Source organism: Suricata suricatta, chromosome 10 (assembly GCF_006229205.1).
Source record: "Suricata suricatta isolate VVHF042 chromosome 10, meerkat_22Aug2017_6uvM2_HiC, whole genome shotgun sequence".
NCBI classification, from domain to species: domain Eukaryota; kingdom Metazoa; phylum Chordata; class Mammalia; order Carnivora; family Herpestidae; genus Suricata; species Suricata suricatta.
The window spans coordinates 126,974,981-126,999,260 of record NC_043709.1 but is presented as its reverse complement, the minus strand read 5'-3'; the positions used below and the strand labels follow the sequence as shown (position 1 = coordinate 126,999,260).

The following is a 24,280-nucleotide window of genomic DNA, read 5'->3' as shown; positions in this document are numbered from 1 at the left end:
TCTCTCTCTCTCTCTCTCTCTCTCAAAAATAAACATTAAAAAAAATTAAATGTAAAATGATGTGAAAATTAACTTACCAACAATATACAAGATAAATCAGAAAGAAAGGAAAGACTAGATGTAAAAAGACCAAGCAGGAAAACATCCTTATGAGCTAGATGTCAGGGGTTAAAGGAAACAAGGAAAATGGCAAGCAGCTGGTAATAAGGCTAAATAAAAAAGATAAAAGAAAGAGGAACTAAACCCAATTTCAACAAGAGAACCATAACGTTGATCACTGTTTCCTGGTGATAGGTAACTGCCAGTTTACCACATTGGCCTTGCTTTTGTGTTTGAACATTTTCATAAATTAAAAAACAAAAAAATCCTGAATTCAAGACTTTAAGCTCAAGAGTGGTAGACTTATAGTGTTAACTAACAAAATTATTATATTTCTCAGCTTCATCTTCTCTTATAGTCTCTAATCTTGTAATTTCTGCATTGAAAGCAGAAATGCTTTACTGACACATGACACCACACAATACTTGGAAGAACCAAAGCTCAAGCTAGTAAGGACTGGTTTTGCTGCCTCTATTGGAAACAGACTATTTTCTCATTCATTAATCTTTTCATTCAACTAACACTTAAATTCCTACTACATGCGAACTACTGTTCTAAACAAGGCTACAACTGTGTCCCAGACGAAAACCCTGCCATATGGAGCAGACACTCACTCACTCCCCAGTGTCCTCTAACATCTGTCTATCAAAAGCCAGCTGATCAGCTACTATGTAATCAAAACTATGCCAAGCTGCTGAACAGTCAAAAAAACTTAAAATGTGACCCCTGCTCTCAAGAAATGTACAATGTGGGGCACCTGGGTGACTCAGTCAGTTGGGCGTCCAACTTCAGCTCAGGTCATGATCTCATAGCTCATGAGTTCTCCGAGTTCCACATCGGGCTCTGTGCTGACAGCTCAGAGCCTGGAGCCTGTTTTGGATTCTGTGTCTACCTCCCTCTCTGACCCTCCCCTGCTCACACTGTCTCTCCCTGTCTCAAAAATAAATAAACATTAAAAAAAATGTACAATCTATCCAAGGAAATTAAACTAATTTACATGAGAGAGTCTGAGGAATATGGGGTGTAGAGGACCCCAAGCAGAAAAGAGAACAATGAATGAAGGCCATGAAGCAAGAGGAATGGCCTATTGCAGACACTGAAAAGAAGAAAAAAGTAGCATAACATGGTTTCGGATATTGGAAAGGAAGACCTAAACCAAACTATGCATGGCTTAAGAGACAATGTTATAAGTTTATATTATATTCCAAATCAATGCAAAGCCATTAGAGGATATGAGAACAAAAATAATTTTTTAGAATGTATAAAAGGCAGCAAAAGCATATCCAGGGCAGCCAGGGAGGAAGTATCCAAGAGTGTCCAGGTTCAGAGGTGACAGTCCATGAGGTTAGAACAGTAGCTGTAAGGATAAAACCAATCTGAGATACATTTAAAAGGTTTAATTAACTACACTTGATCACTAAAGTGACAGCTCTCTCCTCTTCTCTCTGACCCTGAAAAACACTGACACTTAAAAGGAAAAATGAAAGTGGAAGCTGAAGATAAACAGAAAGAAAAGCCAGGAAGGGTGAGCACCACAGAAGCCTTGGAAGGGAAATGTCCCACAAAGCAAATAGTAAACTGTGTTGCGTGGTTTGAGAAATCAAATGAGACAAAGACTGGAAACTGCTCATGAGGTGCAGCAACATGAAGCTGATCAGTAACTTTGGGAAACAGTTTCAGGGGAGAGGATAGGTTGAAGCCAGACTGGAGCAGACTAAAGGAGGAGGAAGTAAGAAAGTGAAGAATCTGCCTACAGCCAATTCTTTCAAGCGGACTGCTTAAAAAAAAAGGTAGATGGAAAGAAATGGGAGGCCCAGGACATATCAGAGTATTCACAACTTATTTTGATCTGTTTTGTTTTTTAAAGATAAGAATATATTTGGATACAGAGTTTAAGGATCCAGTAGAGAAAAGGAGATAGACACAGAGAGTTTGATACCAAAGAGATCAAAAAGGGATGGAAGAAAGAGGGAGCCAAGATTCCGAGCAGTAAGATGAACTGACCTTTAATAGAAGGCATAAAAAGTTCACCTTATCACCCAGGGAAGAACCATTCTATAAGCCCTAAGACAGGCAAATTTATAAATCAGAAGGGGCACACTGTTGAGGGAGTTCTATGTGATGGCTTCTATCTTCTCTATGAAGTACTAGATCACACATCCTCCCCTGCTAAAGAGGGAACCCGAATGAAAACTGGAGAAAAAATGAAAATGTATTATGGAGTGTGGGAGAGTGAACTGAGGTCAAAGACGCTGTCAAGTTTCGATGCACTGTTGGGGACCTGGCTGAGGTTGGCGACCATGAATTTATCAAGTTCTCAAGCTATCTAACTGACCTTCTAGATCTAGGAGAGCTCGGCAGTTTGGATACAGAAACCAATATGGTGGATGACTGAGTTCAGCCAAGGCTAAACATGACAGGCATATGTGAACTAAAGACAAAAAGAGAAAGAATGTACAAGAGAAATACTAAAGATGTATACCAGAATGCAATCTAGAAAAGAAGGTATGTGAAAGCAGGCGGAGACTAATGGAAGGGGAAAAAAAGAAAAATTAGGGAGCCATGCAATGGACTAGAGGTCTCAAAGCAGAGTAAGAGGGGCAGTGAGGGGACCCGAGAAAGGAAGCTGCAAGGACAGAGAAATATTGAAGCTAGAGATTTCAGGGGTGGTACAGTTTGGAAGATTAATTTTCTATCATGCTGCTAAGAATAAAGGGCAAAGAGAGACTCCTTGAGTTCAAACCAGTTACTGGTGGAAACTGCCCTATAATTTTTTATCCACAAAATACCTTTACCAAATACAAGGGTATTTTCTTTCTTTTGAAGTTCAACTATTTAGTCACCTAATTTGATCTATTCATCATGATTATACCTGTATGTGAGACCACATCCCCTTCATTTCATTCTTGTTACTATTTCTCTGACAGACCTCTTTCTTACATTACTAGAACAGAAATCTAGTCGGTCCATACTCTTTTTCCAGTCATTTAACCTCTATGCCACTGACAGAGTAAACTTTAACAGAAAATAACAAAACAGACTAACAACAAGCTGCTTATTGATCACATCTATGCATCTATGTTATATAAACTTCAATTAAATGGCATTCACTGTCTACAGCAAGATCGTCCAAACCAATTTCCCCCTACTCTCCTATTTATAATGTCTTCTAAAAAGGCAAAGTGAATTATTTGATCTTTACTTCCTCTCCAAATATACTTGATCATTTCTGACTTCAGTGTCTTTTTCATGCCCTTCTCTCTACTTGGAAGGTCTACCCCAATGTCTCTTGTCAAAATCCAAGCCAAACTTCAAAGTCTGTCACAAGGGTCCATTTCTTGCACAGAGTTTTTTCTGATCTCCAACCATGGTTACTGCCTCCACTGTCTTAACTGCCACAATTCTTAGTGCTCTTCCTAAGGCCCCACTCCTACCCTCCTTCACACTGGAATTCTTTGAGCCCTGGCGGCTCCCCACTAATGTGACTGTTAAGACCACAGGCCCTGTGTTCAGGTCTGTCTCGCCCATGGTATTCAGTACATTATCTCACATGAGAGGATGAGACCTGACACCCACTCCTCAAAGAGAAACAAATATCAGAACCTTCAAGTAAGTCAACCTTGTACGATGATATGAAAAACTTATACCATGGCAGAAATCACACAAATTTTTCAAATCCTTAAAACTGTAAGAAATAGTGAGGTGACTAATATTTTAGAAATTACTCATCACTAGGGGCTTCAACTGTATAAAAGAGGAGATGCCTTCTGAAAAATTTTAACTGACAAAACTGGGTAGGAGGTATTTAAAATGAGCATTATTACATATCTTCCCTATAACTTTTGTCATATTTCAATACTACTCTTCATAAAATATAAAGGAAAATTTACCTTAAGGTAAGAGCATCTTTGAGATCAACCAAGAGGTTTTTTTATTTTCAGTACCACAAGGGCTACCTGTAAGGTGTTCTCTCCACAGGACAACCCCAACTACCTTTTTCACAATAGCCTAATTTTCATGTTCCGTGTATTTAACTTAGATTCTGAAGAACGTTATAAAAAGAAATGGTTTGGGGCGCCTGAGTGGCTCAGTCAGTTAAGCCTCCGACTTCAGCTCAGGTCATGATCTCACATTCGTGGGTTCAAGCCCCGCGTTGGGCTCTATGCTGACAGCTCAGAGCCTGGAGCCTGCTTCCGATTCTGTGTCTCCCTGTTTCTCTGACCTTCCCCGCTCATGCTCTGTCTCAAAAATAAATAAAACATTAAAAAAAAAAGAAATGGTTTTACTATTCTTCTTCCAATCAATATTCTAACCAACACCATCCATCCCCCATTTAATATATATGTTACATACAGAAAAAAAAGAACAAAACTAACCCTTGAAAAAATTTTTTAGTTAAAAACTTTTGTGTCTGAGGACAGTGATAGTTATTACATGTGTTAGCTGTAACACACTCACCACTATGGTGGGGATGTTGCCGTGAGGGAGGCTATGCAATTGGAGGGGGGGTTGTCAGGCAGGATATGGGAACTGTGTACCTCCTGCTCAATTTTGCTGTTAACCTAACACAGCTCTAAAATATGAAGTCAAGGGGTGCCTAGGTGGCTGTCTGTTAAGCATCTGACTTCGGCTCAGGTCATGATCTCAAAGTTTGTGAGTTCGAGCCCCACACTGGCCTCTGTGCTGACAGCTCAGAGCCTAAAGACTGCTTCAGACTCTGTGTCTCCCTCTCTGTCTACCCCTTCCCTGCTCATACTGTCTCACTCTCAAAAATAAATAAAACATTTTTAAAAATTTAGAAAAAAACCCATTAAATTTAAAAATGAAGTTTAATATTTAAAAAACAGATTTTATGCATCAAAGGACATTATCAAGAAAGTAAAAAGACTGTATTGAGAATAGAAAAAATATCTGTAAATATGATAAGGGTCTACAATCCAGAATATTTTAAAAATACTAACAAAAAGACAACTCAATTAAAAAATGGACAAAGGTGGGTAGCCTGGGCGGCCCAGTCAGTTGGGTGTCCAACTCCTGGTTTCAGCTCAGGTCATGATCTCACAGTTACAGAGCTCGAGCCCCATGTCAGGCTTTGTGCCATCACTGGTTGGGTTCTCCCTCTCTCCTTGCCTCTCCCCTGCTTGTGTGCTCTCACTCTCTCTAAAAAAAAAAATAAACATTTAAAAAATGGACAAATGACTTAAATAGACATTTCCTCAATGAAGACAAATGGCCATAAAGCACATGAAAAGATATTCAACATCACTAGTCATTAGGAAAATGTAATCAAAACCACAATACCATTGCATACCCACTAGGATGGCTACAATCAAAAAGAAAATCATACAATAAAGGGGGTGACAAGGATGTAGAGAAACGGGAACCCTTGTAGGCTGGTAGGAATGGTAAAATGGTTCAGCCACTGTGGAACAGAGTTTGGGAGTTCTAAAATTTAAACACTGAAGTTTCTCTCTCTTAATCCTCTTCACCTGTTTCATCCATCCTCTGCACCCCACCGCTATTATGCCAACCACCATTTCTTGGGTATACTAATAAATGTTTCTGGTTTTTGTCTTTTTGTCTTGTTTTATTTTTCAGATTCCACATGTAAGTGAAATCATATGGTATTTGCCGTTGTCGGACTTATTTTACTTAACATGACACCCTCTAGGTCCATCCAAGTTATTGCAAATAACAATATTTTATTCTTTCTTATGACTAACATTTTACTTTATATTTATATATATATATCTATACCACATCTTCTTTATTTATCTATCGATGGACACTTAAGTTTGCTTCCACATTTTGGTTATTATAAATAGTACTGCAAAAAAGAGGGTGCATATATCCTTTCAAATTTGTATTTTTGTTTCCCTTGGGTATATACCCAATAGTAGAAATCGTGGATTGTATAGTATTCCCATTTTTAATTTTTTAAAGTTTTGTATAGTTGCTGTACCAATTCATACTCCTACCAGCAGAGTACAAAGGTTCTCTTTTCTCCACTTCGTCACCAACACCCGTTATTTGCCTTTTTGATAGTAGCCACTCTAACTAGTGGGAGGTGATATCTCACTATGGTTTTGATTTGCATGTCCCTGATGAGTAGTGGTATTGAGCATTTTTCATTTATCTATTGGCCATCTGTATGCTTTCTTTGAAAAATGTGTATTCATATCCTCTGCCCATTTTTTAATCAAGTTATTTGGTTTTCTGATGTTGAGTTGTAGTTGAGTAGTTGAGTTCTTTATACTTTTTGGAATATTAACCCCTTATCGAATTATCATTTCCTAGTATCTTCTGCCATTCAATAGCTGTCGTAATAACATTGTATGGGGACAGATGGTAATTACACTTACAGTGGTGAGTGCTATACAACAGACAAAAATATCTAACCACAATGTTGTACATCTGAAACTAATATAACATTATATGTCAACTGCACCTAAGTTGGAAACAAAACAAAACAAAACAAAACAAAACAAAACGGGGTTGCCTGGGTTTCTCAGTTTGTTGAGCATCCGACTTCTATTCTCAGCTCAGGCTGTGATCTCGCAGTTCATAAGCTTGAGCCCATGTTGGGATTTGCACTCAGTGCAGAGCCTGCTTGGTGTACTTGGTCTTCCTCTATCTCTGCCTCTCCCCTACTCACACATGTGCACACACACTCTCTTTCTCTCTTCTCTAAAATAAATGAATATTAGGTGGCTTAGTTGGTTAAGGATCTGACTTTGGCTCAGGTTGTGATCTCATAGTTCGTGGGTTCGAGCCCCAAGTCGTGCTCTGTGCTGAGAGCTCAGAACTTGGAACCTGCTTTGGATTCTGTGTCTCCGTCTCTGCCCTTCCCCAGCTCACACTCTTGTCTCTCGTGCTCAAAAAAATTAAATAAACATTTAAAAGGCAGAATTACCACATAACCCTGTAAAATTGCTAGGTGTATACTCAACAAATTCAAAGTAGGAATCAAACATAGCAGCACAAGTTGCAGTAGCCAAAATATGGAAAACAGCTCAAAAGTCCACCAATGTACAAATGGAAAAATAATTTGTGATATACACCCAAAATGAAATATAACTCATTCATAAATAAGAATGGAGTATTTATAAATGCACAATGTGATGTACCTCCAAAACAGGATAAGTAAAAGAATACAGACTCAAAAGATCATACATACATTGTGATTCCAGTTATATGAACCACTAAAAATAAAGAAATCCATAAACACAGAATGCAAACTGGTAGTTGACAGGCGCTAAAGAAAGGGAGGAATGGAGAGAAACTGCTCACTGGACACAGGAGTAATGGAATGTTCTGGATATATGTGTTATAATACTTGTACATCAAAGCGAAGACTACTACTTCCTAGTTTTAGTGTAAGGTACAAAAATTACTAATCTTAACAAAATCTGAAAATCAGTATAACAGTAATTAAGGGCCCACGTCATTAATTAACAAGGCTGAAACTTCACATCTGCCACTTACCAGCTGTGTAAGTTACTTAACCCTGGGTAGTTACTTAACTGCTCTGTGCCAGTTTCCTCATCTGAAAACAAGGATAACATGGCTACCCCACAGGGTTATTATAAGAATTAAGTAATTTTTTACTTATAAAGTACTAAAATGATGTTTGGTAGGAAGTGATTATTAAGTAAAAATTACTACCTATTATTTTATCATTACTTAATTTTTAACATTTATTTATTTTTGAGAGACAGAGAGAGAGAGAGACAGACAGAGTATGAGCAGGGAAGGGGCAGAGAAAGAGGAATACACAGAATCCAAAGCAGGATCCAGCCTCTGAGCTGTCAGCACAGAGCCTGATGTAGGGCTCAAACCCACAAACCATGAGATCATGACCTCAGCCAAAGTCGGATGCTTTACTGACTGAGCCACTCAAACACCCTACTAGCTATTATTTTCTTGAATGGGTTCACTAATAAATATATCAGAATACAAAAGTACAGAGGTGGCCGGGTAGCTCAATCAATTGAGTGGATGAGCATCCAAATTTGGCTCAGGTCATGATCTCACAGTTCGTGAGTTTGAGCCCCATATCAGGCTCTCTGATGTTAGTACAGAATCCACTTTGGATCCTCTGTTCCATCTCTTTCTGTCCCCCACCCCCGTACACACTCTCTCTCAAAAGCAAATAAACATTAGGGAAAAAAAGGAATACAAAAGTACATTTAAAAACAAATTATCTGAAGCTGCCTGGGTGAGTCAGACAGTTAAACATCTGACTTCAGCCCAGGTCATGAGCTCACAGTTCATGGGTTTGAGCCCCACATCGACTCTGTACTGACTGCTCGGAGGCTGGAGCCTGGTTCAGATTCAGTGTGTCCCTCTATCTCTGCCCCTCCCCACTGTACTCTCCCTTTCAAAAATAAACAAACATTAAAAATATATATTTGTTATCTCTTCAAATCCCTGGCACTGTTACTTCCCATCTCACTTCCATCTCTACAGTTTGGCAGAATTCCCTTTAGAAAACATAGTGTGACTGGCATTAAAGACCTCCCACTAACGATCTCAAAGCCTGTGATTTCACTAAAGCAACTCCTCCTCAGAAGGAGTCAAGGATATCTGGCCTAGAAAGAGCACTGCTGGTAAAAAACACTACGGAACTAATACTTTCCCTAACAATCCAACTGAGGGAAATTCAGGTCTTACCAAGGTCTCACATGAATTGATTACATTATAAATAAACATTTTCAGGGTCGCCTGGCTGGCTCGGTTGTTTAAGTTCCCAACTCTTGATTTTGGCTCAGGTCATGATCCCAGGGTCGTGCAACAGAGCCCCATATTGTGCTCTGCACTGAGCGTGGAGACTGCTTAAGATTCTCCCACCCCCACGACCCTTTCCCTACTCACACCATCCCAAAAAATTTTTAAATGAAAAACATAATTTTTTTTCAAATTATTTCACATTAACGTTAACTGTTTTAGAACTGCGGAAAATGTCAATTATCACCCTTTCATGCTGCATTGCATATTACTCTGTCACTCATTTAATCTAATGACTCATGTTCGTATCGCAAAACTAGTAAGTAAAAAAGCTTTTACAAATACTCATTTTGAAACCAATTTTTTTGGCACTTAATGTAAATATTTATCCCCTAGAATTTACCTTTGGAATCATCTTTGTTAGAATCTTTATTCTGACAACTTTTCTCATTATCTTTGAACAAGATGGCTGGAACAAAAGCTTTCAAATCGATGAGGTTCTCATAAAAATTCCGAGCATCTTCATCTTCCCATATACCACCTTCCAAGTCATATTCTCCAGGCTTACCAGGTGTAAAGATATCAATTCCAGGCCCATGCTCTACAATAAAATATGCCAAAGGGAATTAAAACCGTTTCAGGTTTAGTATGGAAAACCACACAACAAGATATTTTATATTTTCAATTTCACAACTAATGAAACTTGAGCATTAAAAGAAGCTTCTTCAATCAACGAGGACTCTGAATAGTTCACAAAACCATCTTTAACATCAAATCATAAATTGTGTTTTAAGTAAAGCTCCAAATCTGGACAAAGCAGAAGACAGCATAATACAAGGATGTTTTTTCTCTTAAACATTTTAAGCAATTATTGTGACATTAAGTAGTCATTTGATATATTAGGTCTGATTCATGAAAACTTAAAACCCAAATAAGAAATATATAAGCCTGGCAATTCCTAAAACATCCCTGCCTCCCATGAAGCTTTTTTTTTTTAATGATTCCCAACCCTCTGTCCCACTTATATCACAATCACCTTCACAAGTAAAACAAAAACACTTAAAAAAAAATTTTTTAAGTAATCTCTACACCCAATATGGGGCTCAAATTCACAACTCCGAGGTCAAGAATCACATACTCCACCAACCAAGCCAGCCAGGCATCCCAGAAGTAAAACATAAACTTTTAAGTAAGAAGCATCCTTCCTTTGGGTAGAATCCATGGTATAAGGCAGATTGCTATAAAGGGTCAACTGATAACTAGAATATAATGGCAGATGAAGAAATATATAGGTATTTCAGTAGAAGGTAGAAAATCATATACACTTTTGCATACATGCATGCACATACATATGCTCTACCTTTTACATACAACTCTAAAATCTTAAACGCAGATCAGGAGAATTAATTTCCAACTTCATGATCATGAGACCATTCATTAATTTATCTCTTTTCACTGTGGTTCTCTCCAAACCACAAGTGGGGAAGGATCATGTAGATTAAAAATAACCATAAGAGGGGCACCTGGGTGGCTCAGTCAGTTAAGCGTCCAGCTCTTGGTTTTGGCTCAGGTCATGATCTCATGGTTCATGGATATTAGACCTGCATAAGGGATTTTCTCTCTCCCTCTCTCTCTCTGCTCCCTACCCTCGCTTTCTTTCTCTCTCACTCAAAATAAATAAGTAAACTTAAAAAAAAAGTATTCATTTCATAAGAAGAACAAGAGCAAAAACAAAAGAATACTGGCCACCTGATGCATTATTTATATGCCTTATGCCAAACAGATTTAAATACAGGACACTAAAACCATATAAAAACTATAAGGGAAAAGAGTGATAAGTTTATAACTTCTGTTTAATGAAAAATATAAACAAAAGCAAAAGACAAACTAGAAGACAATACTAGCAACATCCATACAAAGAAATTAATATTCATGAATATAAAGATCCCTATAAGTAAAGGCCAAGACTCTTACATAAAAATGAATAAAACCTCTGAACAGGTAAGTAAGAGTATAGAAAAAGAACCCTAACCTCAGTACTTATCAGGATAATGTTAAATAAAACATTTACCATTTTGATCCATTAGATGATGTTTAACAAAGATTGGTATCATTAAATGTTAACAAGATAGTAGGGAAGTAAGCACTCTCATATCTTATCTAGAATATAAATTAATACAACATTAAGGGAATATAATCTGTATCTACCAATATTTAAATTAAGTATAATCTTTGATCCTACAAGATTCCTTCTAGGAATTTATACCAAAGAAATAACAGAAAATGTGAAGATTCACAAAGATGTTGACTACAGCACTGTTTGTAACAGAGCAAAACTGGACAGAATTTAAGTATCTACCAATAAGATATCAGTTGATATTTATACACTCTGAACATTAATCAAATGCTAAAAAAATGATGTATATCTACCTGAACGAACTCAGTAGTTTCTCAAAAATAAGTTATTGAAAGAGAAAAGTAAGTCATACAAAATAACATACCACATAAGTTAACAATAAAGCTATGTATCAATATCTCATATATTTTACATAAATATTTTCTGTATAAAAATTCTGGACAGATTCATATCACATTGTACCATGATATCTTGGAAAATGGAATGCATATGATAAGAGGCTTTCACTTTCTACTCTATAATATACACGAGTATTTTACATATATAAAAAATTGATTTGCATTATAATTACAAATTGTGAAAAATCAACTTCTGAGAAGCAAAAAAAAAATGCTACAAAGTTTTAAAAAAAGCAACAGATAATCACGGCAAACTATCCACAATGCATATGACAAAGAATAATTTCCTTAATATGCAAAATGTCTTTACAATTTGATTAAAAATAAATATTTTATTTAAATGACAATAAAAAAGGAAGGTTAAAGGATTCAAACCAGTATGTCACAGAGAAACATATATATGAAGCAGCCAATAAACTTAAAGAAAAGATACTCAACCTCACTCAGAAGGTAAAAATCAACTACAATATAGTAAGAGTATAAGGAAACACTCATTCTCATACACCTAGTGGCATATAACCTCTTTTGAAGAATATTTATGTTAAATTTATATATACATTTTTCTAATTTTTTAAATTTTTATTTAAGAGAGAAACAGAGTGAGCAAGGGAGGGAAAGGGGGAGGGGGATAAAATCTGCATCAGGCTCCAGGTTCTGAGCTGTCAGCACAGAGCCTGATGTGAGACTTGAACCCATAAACTGAGAGATCATGACAGAGCCAAAGGCAGACACTTAACCAACCAAGCCCCCCAGCCATCCCTAAGTTTACATGTTTAAATTTAAAATGCACAAAGCCTACGGAATTGTTAAATCACTATATGATATGCCCAAAACTAATATTACACTGTATGTTAACTGAACATTAAATAAAAACTTAAAAAATTAAAAGTAAAATAAAGAAAAGAGGTGCAGAATAGTATATATATGATCTCATTTCTGTATAGCCAGAACAGATATTCTGATTCCTGAAAAGCTGAGACTTCTCCAAGCCAGAATGAGGTACCAGTAACCTAAAACAACTAAAAAGGCCAAACAATTTATACATGTTTTTGAACAACATCAGACAGCACAGGTGAGTGATTTCTAGTGAGAACAAATAAAAAAACTGAAGCCCAACAATTAGGTACCCCGGCTTACTGCCTGGTAAGATTCTCTAGGCTATAGCCAAGTAAGGGAGAAGTACGGCAGACCCTAGCAGTCTCCATGAGCTGAGGACAGAGCTGAGTCTGGCAAGACTGCCCTCATGGATGTGGCTAGATGCTGCAGGACAGAGTAACAGACGAGAAAGCACAGACAGACCTTGAAGGTCCGCAGACAGCTCCCCTGGAATGTTCAACTAAATACTGATCAGCCCCTACTTGTGAGGGAACTGAGTGAGACTGGGAAAATAACTACTCATATTTCCAACTCATGGGAAGTCAGGTAGAGTACAGAGGACTATTGCCTCTGTAATATGGAAAATTAACCTTAGACTAAACAGCCGCTCTGACCTAAAAATTCCAACCTGGAAAGGATAAAATTTTCCAAGTAGCTTAACTGTGCCCCAGAATGAAGCTCAATGATACTTCTAAGAATACAAAAATATCCAGCAGTGAGACATCTGGGTGGCTCAGTCAGTTGAGGGCTGGACTCTGCCTCAGGTCACAATCTCATGGTTCGTTCATGAGTTCAAGCCCCATACGGGGCTCTCTGCTGTCAGTACAGAGCCCGCTTTGGATCCTCTGTCTCCCTCTCTTCAACCCCTCCCCCACTTATGCTCTCTCAAAAATAAACATTAAAAATATATATATCCAGCAGTCATCACAGTAAACGTGATCAGACATGTAAAGTAGAAAAAAATACAAGAGCTATAGATATCAATCACTAAGTCAATTAAAACCAATACAGAAATGATATAAATGATAGAACTGGTAGTAGACAAAGAAATTAAAACAATTATAACTATGTTCATATAGTCAACAAACTAGAAGATAGACTGAGCACGTTTGAGACCATGGAAAATAAAACCAGGTTACAGAGATAAAAACTACATTTCTATATAAGATTAACAGTACATTAGACACTGTAAAAGAAAAGACCAATGAATTTGAAGACACAGCAAGAGAAACTATACAACATAAAAAGAGACAAAAAAGTACTGAAGAATACAAAGGACAACTTCAAACCACCTAACAGTTGTAATTAAATCTCTATAGCAGGTGAGAGAGTAACAGAAAATATAGTTGAAGAAACAAGGGTTAAAGTTTTGCAAATTTGATGAAAATTGTAAACACACAGATTCAGGAAGTCCTGTGAGCCCAAGTACAAGAAACAAAGAAAACCACACCATGCCACATCATAATTAAGTGATAATAAATAAATTTTTAAACAATCAAAAGAAAAATACACCATATGCAAAAAAGTATTGAAAGAAAAAAAATGTCACCCTAAATTTCTATACCTGGTGAAAATATCTTTTAAAAATAACTTCTAGTTTGTTGAGTATATGAAAACAGTTATAACTGTTTTTATTTCTTTGTCTACTAATTTTATCATTTACATCATTTCTGCATTGGTTTTAACTGACTGAGTGATTGGTTTCTGAGCATCTGGGTGGCTCAGCTGGTTAAGCATCCAACTCTCAGTTAAGTATCTCTCAGTTTCAGCTCAGGTCATGATCTCATGCTTGGTGAGATCAGGCCCTGCATCCAGGCTCCACACATGTGTGAGCAGGTGAGGGGCAGAGGGAGAGAAAAAGAGAGACTCCCAAACAGGCTCCATACTGTCAGCACAGAGCCCTACATGGGATTCAATCCCATGACCCTGGGATCATGACCTGAGCCAAGAACAAGAGTCAGACACTCAACTGATTGGGCCATCCAGGGGCCCCAAGTGGAACTTCTTTTAAAATCAAAAAGTTGGAGGCTCACTAATGAGGAGATAGAAAAATCAGTAGCAATTATATATATATAATTAAATATTAATACAATAAATACATTTATAGTATGCAACCAGTATTTCTTATTGAGATATAAAATACAAAATAACTCTTATGCTATAAAAAGATATCTTACATATACTTTTAAAATTAAGGGATGCCTGGGTGGCTCAGTCGGTTCAGCGTCTGAATTCAGCTCAGGTCATGATCTCACCGCCTATGGGTTCAAGCCCCACATCGGGCTCTGTGCTGACAGCTCAGAGCGTGGAGCCTGCTTTGGATTCTGTGTCTCCTTCTCTCTCTGTCCCTCCCCCACTCACACTCTCTCTCTCAAAAAAGAATAAATGTTAAAAATCAATAAACTGGGGCGCCTGGGTGGCTCAGTCGGTTAAGCGGCCTACTTCAGCTCAGGTCATGATCTTGCAGTTCATGGGTTCGAGCTCAGAACCTGGAGCCTGCTTCTGATTTTGTGTCTCCCTCTCTGACTCTCCCCCACTCACACTCTGTGTGTCTCTCTCTCAAAAATAAATAAATGTTAAAAAATTTAAAAAATAGTTAAATTAAGTAAATAGAATTGCCAGATAGTTGAAAAATTAGTAACGTATCAACACATTTATAAACACAAATATAATTAGTTTATCAAGTACTTGGTATGACAGATTAATGTATGAGGTGTGCTACCAACTTAAGGACAATCAAAAAGGAACTTTAAAATACCTTTGAAATAGTCTAAGAAACAACCCATCTCACTAAATAAAAATTTACCTAACAAACTGCAAGATTTAACTTCTAAATAATGATTTAAAATAATGTTATCATTCAAAACCAATATATTAAAAATAAGGATTAATATTGCATCTGGGTAGCTCACCTGGAATTCTTGGTTTCAGCTGAGATCATGATCTCATGGTTCAAGGGTTTGAGCCCCACACTAGGTTCTGCACTGACAGCGCAGAGCCTGCTTGGGATTCTCTCACTTTCCCTCTATCTGCTCCTCTCCTTCTCCCCCTCAAAATAAACAAACTTTAAAAAAAAAAAAAAGGACAAATATAAAAGTATTAGAGGGACAGGTGGGTGGCTCAGTTGGTTGTCTGACTCTTGGTTTTGGCTCAAGTCATGATCTCAGTTTGTGAGATTGAGCCCTGTGTTGGGCTCTGTATTGACAGCTTGGAGCCTACTTGGGATTCTATCTCTTCCTCTCTCTATGACCCTCTCCCACTCAAGCTCTCTCTCAAAACAAATTAAAAAAAAAAAGTAAAATCCCAAAGCTCCAATTTACTTTATTATCTCTCTGAAAAAGAAACTGAATCTTTCTATAACCCCAAGTATGGCTTAATAAGACAGGTCCCGGTTGGATATCATCCAAAGATTTTAATACAAAAGAACCAAAGGAATACATCAAAAGATCATGAGTTAATTATTGTTAAGTGCAAAGCCTTTTCCATTCAGAAGACATGTCACTAGTAGCTTTTCAAAGTTCTTAATAAGCCTAAATACTACTTCCTCATTTAAAAAACTTTAAACACATGTTGAGAACTTAAATCCTTAATGATATACATCTGATGAAAGTAAAGATAAGGGATAGTGCTTACTGAAAAATCAGTGTTTTTAGGGTTATCTTACCTTCTGGCGTTGGTTTATCTTGAGGAAGATCTGGCATATTTTCATCCAAAAGGTCTGCTAAGGATTGAGAATTTGCTAGCAGCTTCTGATAGGACATAGCAAATTCCTCATACTGTTTATGTCTATCTTCACTTAGCTCCCCTTTAGAATGTAGAATACGCCTACAAAATGAATGATGAAATAATCTGATAAATTCATCAAAGCAGATGTGATTAAGTATACTGTGTTAGGAATGTTCCACAAATTTTGATTTTATCACATAAGCTTATTAGCATGGTTTTCTTCAAATTATTTTTATTAAAATTTTCAAGATATATCTGAAATTAAAACTTGTATCATCAAATTCATCTACATAATTAAATTTCAACATTAGTTCTTCAAAGAACATTAAGAGTAATTAACAATTATGCTGGAGATATGTAAAATTTAACAATGCCATGAAACAAATTATTTTGTTAAAGCCATACCTCCTTCAGACATAGTTAATCAAAAATACTTAACATACCTTAAAAAGTTACTGTTCAAAAACAAGAGGTTATAAAATCAATATCCTTCAATTTTCACAATGATATGAATCAAGATTATCTTTTAAAAAAGCCCACATCTTCCAAACAGCCAATTCTGTTTACTGCACAATTACTGGTTGTTTACCCATTTAACAAATATTAATTGAGCAACCCACTTACGCCATGCCAGGCCATCGCAGGAGCAGCAAATACAACAAGTATTTCAGTCTACAAACAGTTCAGTAAGAAACCACTATAATTAGAAATGTAGAACTTTTGAAAATTTTCAAAATACACTGTCAAGTAAAAATCTCTCTGTATAGACAGTTGAGATGTCTACACCTGCAACTATTTATAATACACACGTAGTGTAACATTTGAAATCTATCTTAATGCAATATAGGTATCAAAAGGACAACCGTAAATTAAATCATTTTCACATTATAAAGTTTATTACTTGTCATTTGAGTTCTCTAATGAAAAGGGAAGAAAATGAGTTATTTTGTGATGTTATCTTTTTTTAAATTTTTGGGGTTTTTTTTTTTTTTATTTTTGAGAGAGAGACAGCACGAGCAGGGGAGGGTCAGAGAGAGAGGGAGACACAGAACCCTGAAACAGGCTCTAGGCTCTGAGCTCGCTGTCAACACACAGAGCCAGACACGGGGCTCGAACCCAAGAACTGTGAGATCAAGACCTGAACCGAAGCCGGATGCTTAATAGACTGAGCCACCCAGGAGCCCCGTGATGTTATCTTCTTGAAAGTTACAGAAAATAAAGTGAAAAACAATGCATACATTTAATCATCCATGCTTAGCTGGAACAATTTCCAAATTTTTCTACCTTACCTTATTCCTACCCACATAAACTTTTGTTTAAATGCTATAACATTCCAGCTAACATATTTATGTTAGGAGTATCAGTTCCCATTACAAGCACAAGACAGATCAATGTATACATTACTATTCATTAAATCCAATCTTCTTTTTTCAAATCTGGCCTATTCGGGATCTAAAATGAGAAGTCTTCACACAATTTAAAATTACATTAGACAATATCATTCTATCAAGAACAGTTTCTTCAACAGTTTATTTCAAACTAATCTTACAGGAAAAAAGTCTTTAAGTTTCATGAATGAAATCTAAACTCAAAGCATTCAAAAATACTCAACTCATGAAAGCAATGACTGCTATTATTTTGAATGCATGAGCTTCTTAGAACTTTTAACTAGAAATTATGTCATTTGGGGAAGTTAAAAAAAGCCACTAAAGGGGCACCTGGGTGGCTCAGTCGGTTAAGCCTCCGACTCAGGTCATGATCTCACGTTCATGGGTTCAAGCCCTGCATCGGGCTCTGTGCTGACAGCTCACAGCCTGGAGCCTGCTTCAGATTCTGTGTCTCCCTCTCTCTCTGCCCCTCCCCGCTCATGCTATGTCTCTGTCTCAAAAATAAATAAAACATTAAAAAAAAAAAAGCCACTAAAACTAAACTGTTTTATTTAAATAAATAATGCTCACAAGTAGGCTACTCTAAAATGTTCTGCAATGTATCATTAGAAAAAATGTTAATCAATAAAAACTTTATTCTTTTAAGTAAGCTTCATGCCCAGCATGAAGCCCAAAACTAGGCTTGAACTCACAACCCTAAGATCAAGACCTTAGGTGAGATCAAGAATCAGAGGCTTAACCAACTGAGCCATCCAGACACCTGCTTAGCAGTTTATTCCATAGCAAATTATGTTAAGAGGGATGATAACAGTTTTAAGGGATTTCAGAACCTCTAATGACAATTAAGATGATGCAAAATTATTTCAGTACTCAAAAAGAAACTGGAAAATATTTCAAAATAATAGAACCTGGAACATTCTTTTTCTAACAAGTTCCAACACTCAAAGTCATTTAAAGAACACACATCCAGTTTTAGGTTAAATATTCACTACAGATTTAGGATACATAGGCAGCAGCAAAATAATGACGATTTTGTCACAACAGAAAACACTCTTTTTCCAATGATCAACCTCATTTTCAAACATCTGCCTGGGGCTTTGCATTGGATCAATTAAAAGTGATGTAATTCTATTGACAATTGCCTTTGTATGCATTCCAGTTCCTTTTCAGTCATCCTGGAACTGATTTAAAACTCTTGAGGCTCCAGAGGTAACCACACTCCCTAAATCTCAATCCCATGATTAAAATTATTAACAGTACTAATTAACCAAACTGCTTAACTTACATGTGCTTAGGTTACAGCCTGGTGAGAACAGTCCTCAAAAACAAGCTTAGATTTTGGTAGATTTATTTTCTAATCATACCTTATACTGGAAACTTGGCAAGCAATACAAGATACCAATGAAATGGCATGGGAAGAGCTCTGTTACACACAAAACTTATACAGTGCTACATAGTTTCCTTGACCATTTATTCAATATACACTTACTAAACATCAGACTAAACACATAGGATGTAGCAAGACTACGGATTTCCAGCAGAGAAATAAATGCACCATAGGCACCTGAACATTCAAAATCCCTAGAATCATTTAGAGGTTCAAACGAGAAACTGAGACATTTTTTCATGGATGATATATATATGGCAGTTCTTTATGGTTATGAAGCCCACTGGAAAAGATTTTCAGTTTAGATTTTTTAGAAGACCTGTATGAGGGAACATTACACAGCACATTTGACCAAAGTATCTATTCTGTTCATCAGTATAAAATAAATCTCACCAAAATTTCTTATGAGAATTCTCTGGGAATCTATTACTTTGCAAAATCAAGCTTAATATATGATTTATCATATATTATTTTAATTACAATCTCTTCCAGAAGCACATACATTCAGAATGTTGAATAGAAGCCATTCTTTTTGAGATCATCATAAATCAGAGGTTAGCAAACTACTTCTACAAAGGGACCAGATATAAATATTTTAGGCTCTGCAGACCATATGGTCCTTGTTACAACTATTCAATTCTGCTGATATGTTACAAAAGCAGCCACAGGCAATAATACATAAACAAATGAACATGGCTATTTTCCAGTAATGCTTTATTCACAGACACTGAAATTTGAACTTCATATAGTTTTAATATTTCATGAAATATTCCTCTTGTGATTTTTTTCAACCAATTAAAAAGGTAAAGATCATTCTTATTCTTAGTTCACCAGCTGTACAAAAAATAGTGGTGGGTCTATCTGGCCTGCGGGCCACAGTTTGCCAATCCTGGTCCTAAGTGGAGTTCCCTGCATTAGTATCACTGTTCAAGGTATTATAAATGAGTATATTACTTCTCATGACATCACTGTCCAATGGGAAGTTACTGGCACCATTTTAAAGATATGAAAAAGAAAGCAATAAAAACAAAATTAATTCCAAATCTGATTCATCATATAAAAATACAGGGTTACTACCCTGTACCTCCTTCATCCAATGATGAGCTAGCACTGCCTGGAAGCAACCCTAAGATATGTCAATCTTTGATTTCTAGGCGTTTTTTTATATTACTAATTCAATACTGTAAAACTGAGAGAAAATATCAAATAGTCCACTCTTGAATCAAGCATTCTATCTCGTAAGAAAAGTCGTAAATGTCTTAAAAGATCCATATCGTTTTTTTTTTCATTTTTATTCTTCTTGACCTTCTTGCTCTTTTATTTGTACACTGTTGTTTTGCATTATTTTAAAAATTAATTTTTTAAAAGCTAGGAAAGTTTAAGAATGCACAAATTTTCAAAATTACAAAAAGGCATGAGACATTCTCATCAGGAGTTTCTGACAGATTAAGTAGGAAATATATTACAAATAATAAACTAACATTTACTGAATATTTACAATGAGCCAGATACCGTTATTAAGTGTTTTTCACACATGAAGTCACGGCATCGTTCACATTTACCTTCAAGGTAGAGTGCTACTGTTACTCCATTTTACAGAAGAGAAAACTGAAGCACAGAGATTTGAGATAATTTGCTGAGAGTTACAGAACTGAGGAAATGACAAATCTAAGATTTGAACACATGTAGCCAGGCTCCAGCATTCATGCTCAAAACTAGCAGACTATATATACTGCCTCTCAAATTAAAGTAAAATTATCCACTTGGTACCTAACACTGGAATTAGAATGTCTCTCAAATGCATCTAACAAAGGCAAGCCTTCTCACACTGAGATGCTTATTTTATACTCTTTCCGGTCCACTGTCTGTCTTGGACTTGGTAATCACTGAGTACACTGCTAATGTGTTTAGTAAGACATTTTAAAATCTATTACAAATCCTAAATGCAGATGGAGAGGAGTAATATGGAAGTTGTGAAAAATACATACGAAGAGGTATGAAAGAACCAAATCAGTCACTTGCTACATAAATCACAATGAACAAGCTTTCATCGCTAGATCTGATCTATCACCTTCAACACAAGGTTATTTCTTTCAAGAATACTGCAAGGACCAAGTAAGAGCATACATATGATGCACTTAATCAATGTAAAATAGTATTTTCATGAGGAAAAAAATGCCATAGCCCACTGTAGAAAAGGTAAGAACTTCAATGTTAAATATTATTTGATCTTATATTAGCCAAATTAAAACAGAAAAAAATCTTGGCAAGAACACAGAAAATCCATTTTAGCTTTGACCTTATGCAGTCATGCAAAATAACACAGAACACAGACTCAAAATCTTGAAAAAATAATCATGAAGCAGAAAAAATAATCATGAAAAACTACTAGGTTTTATGTTTAATCTCCCTAAGCAATTTGTCAAATTTTCATGAGAATAATTTTCCTTTGATTTCATTTTAGAATTTGGTTATGGATGTCTTATAATCTTGTGTGAAAAGCCACTACTGCATAGAGGCGCCTGGGTGGCTCAGTCGGTTAAGCCTCCGGCTTCGGCTCAGGTCAGATCTCACGTTCGTGGGTTCGAGCCCCACGTCGGGCTCTGTGCTGACAGCTAGCTCAGAGCCTGGAGCCTGCTTCCAGTTCTGTGTCTCCTTCTCTCTCTGCCTCTCCCCCCCCCATGCTCTGTCTCTCTCTGTATCAAAAATAAATAAAACATTAAAAAAAAAAAGCCACTACTGCATAGTAAGCATAAATGTACTCAATCAAGTATTTATTAAACAACTGTCAAAGTCATTGAATCAGAGTTAGAGAGTACCTGGAAAGAGGAAACAAGTTTAGAGCACTTACAAAACTGTTAAAGCCTCACGGAGTATGAAATACAGTGATATAACGTCTTAATAGTGCTTAAGTACTATACAATTTATCAAACAATCCACCTGTTAAAAAAAAAAAAAAAACACAAAAACCCTACCTCTAATGGCAAGTACAATTTACCTGCAAGAAAAGTGGAAGGTAAAAGCAATGTTACTTACTTTAATGTTCTTTGAGGTTTCAACATTGGTAAAGTAATACCTCATGAATTTGCATTAATGAAAGAAATCTTCCTGATTCTATAAACTAATGAAGGAAGGCCTCCATTGTACTTTTTTTTAAAACTATACTTTCAATCAAATCACTTAGTACTACTGTTTGAACATGTAATCATGAAGGTCCCAATTCATCATACTGAAAGAACTTTTGCTACCACTCCCATCAGTTAGGGATAAAGAAAGGAATTAAGACAATTTGAAATTATTCAAGGAAGATTTGACTTAACATTTGAATTCATGATTTCACTACTGCAAGAAACAAATTCTTTTACATAATTAAGTTATAGCTAATAAAAATTAAATCATTTCTTCAATTTTTATTAAATGCTGAAAGGAGAAGGTAATATTACCTCTATGAAAATAATATGTCATAGTATAAAACATTTCAAGTACAGAGCACTGAACATAATAAAACGCAGAACTTACCAAGAAGTTAAGCTATTAACTCTAAATTGACAAATGTTACTTGATAATATTTTTAGATGTGTAAATATTAATTATAACTCCCCAGGATCAACTGATTAACCAATATGTATTTTAAAAATTGTTTTAAGTTCAAAAACTTGTATGTTCAAATTTATTAGAATTCACCAAACCACAAGGTCAGGTGTATTACCTGCTTATAACTGTAAATCCCTCAGGGACTTAAAAACAGAACTAGCTATCTAATACTTATGGTGTCAGCCCAGCAAACATGAGAAAGGAAGTTAGGACTTAACAGGTCTAATGCAGTCACTGTCTTCATACATTCATTCATCAGTGTCTTTCAGAAAATAACAGAGATTTTATTATTACTTTTTTTTTTTTAATTTACTTGAAAGAATTCTTAAGTAGACAGTTTAAGGAGTGTAGAAGCGCCTGGGTGGCTCAGTTGACTAAGCATCCAACTACAGCTCAGGTCATGATCTCACAGTTCATGAGTTCGAGCCCCACAGTGGGCTCTGGGCTGACAGTTCAGAGCCTGGAGCCTGCTTCAGATTCTGCGTCTCCCTCTCTCTGTCCCTTCTCCACTCATACTCCCTCTTTCTCTCAAAAATAAAATAAATAAATATGTTAATTAATTAATTAAATGAAAAAATAAAAAAGTATAGACGAAGGCTTCACAACCTCTAAGAACAGTACTATCTTCCAAGTTAATTAAAATGACCAAAAGCATTTAGGACTCATAGACTGAAAATACATGGGTTTGATTTCTTTTTATACTATCATGATTAAAATACTGAAAAACCTTGGGGTGCCTAGGTGGCTCAGTCAGTTAAGCGTCCACCTTCGGCTCAGGTCATCATCTCACAGTTTGTGGGTTCAAGCCCCATGTAGGGCACTATGCTGGCAGCTCAGAGCCTGAAGCCTGCTTTGGATTCTGTGTCTCCCTCTCTCTCTGCCCCTCCACTGCTCACGCTCTGTCTCTCTGTCTCAAAAATAAAAAAAAACATTAAAAAATTAATAAAATAAAATAAAATACTGAAGGCTTAAAGTAATTTAACACTTAGATTTCCAGCATTACCATGCCTAAGAGAAATCTTACTGGGAAAAATTATTGTCCATGGTGTATTCCCATGATTACAAAACCCTCAAAACTCCTACTGATCATGACTGGGAGGGGGAAACTTTGGGAAACGGATCAGTTTTACAGTACACTGTAATGTACTAATACAAAGGGACCCTGCAGTCTTGGTCAGTCAGGTATTCAAATCTTCACTTCAGAGGCTCCTTGAATTGAAGCTGTCCTAGGCATGAGTTATTTATTAAGCCATATGTCAATTATTTTCTATATCATGATTAAGATTTTCCCATCTCCCAAATTACTCCATCTAAGTAGACAGTATCCCATGATAAAATGACTCTGACAATGGCAAGGTCAATTTCCAGTAGGTAAATAACCTCCTCTAATAACCACAGGTTAACAGTTCCATATTGAAATGAGTAAAAGTTTCTAGGGAAAGGCCACAAAACCATGCTCTTAACACTATATCCTGTTCAAAATTTTCACCAGTGACTTGAGTAAGATTAAAGAATAGGCCTGCTTATCAAAGCTGAATATGACCAGAAGTTAAGTACATATTAATATAAGTTGTTAATATATTAATAATAAATATCAATATTCAATATTATCATTAGGCTAAAATAATATGCCAAAAAAACCTAAATAAAGCTAAAACAGGGAAGTCTGCTTTCAGGTTTAGAAGATTATTTCCACTAGTTCAAGGTGAAGAACTGGTTTGGCAGCAGTTCATTTGAAAAATTAGTCTTTAGGCGTACATAAGCCTAACAGTCAAAAGAATGACAAAGCAGCTATAAAAACTAATGGAATCTTAGTTTACAGGCAAGAAAAAATGCATTCAAAACAAATGTCCAAAGGATAGTCATGTCAAAATCATGGAACAAACTGAAGGAACAGGAGGTATTTGGCCTTGAGAAGATGAAAGGGAGAAATCCTGGCAGTCTGCAA

General features: G+C 36.2%; 1 protein-coding gene across 4 annotated transcripts in view; it reads right to left on the bottom strand.

Annotated features, from left to right (window-relative positions):
• Positions 1-24,280, bottom strand: part of UPF2 (UPF2 regulator of nonsense mediated mRNA decay) — a 118,360-nt gene that overhangs the window by 80,607 nt on the left and 13,473 nt on the right. For all 4 annotated transcript variants that reach the window (XM_029953308.1, XM_029953307.1, XM_029953310.1 and 1 more), the window contains exons 4-5: positions 15,902-16,062; positions 9,230-9,427 (exon numbers count right to left, since the gene is read on the bottom strand). In XM_029953308.1, coding sequence (XP_029809168.1) covers positions 9,230-9,427; positions 15,902-16,062 — 359 coding nt within the window. The remainder of the gene's footprint in view (positions 1-9,229; positions 9,428-15,901; positions 16,063-24,280) is intronic.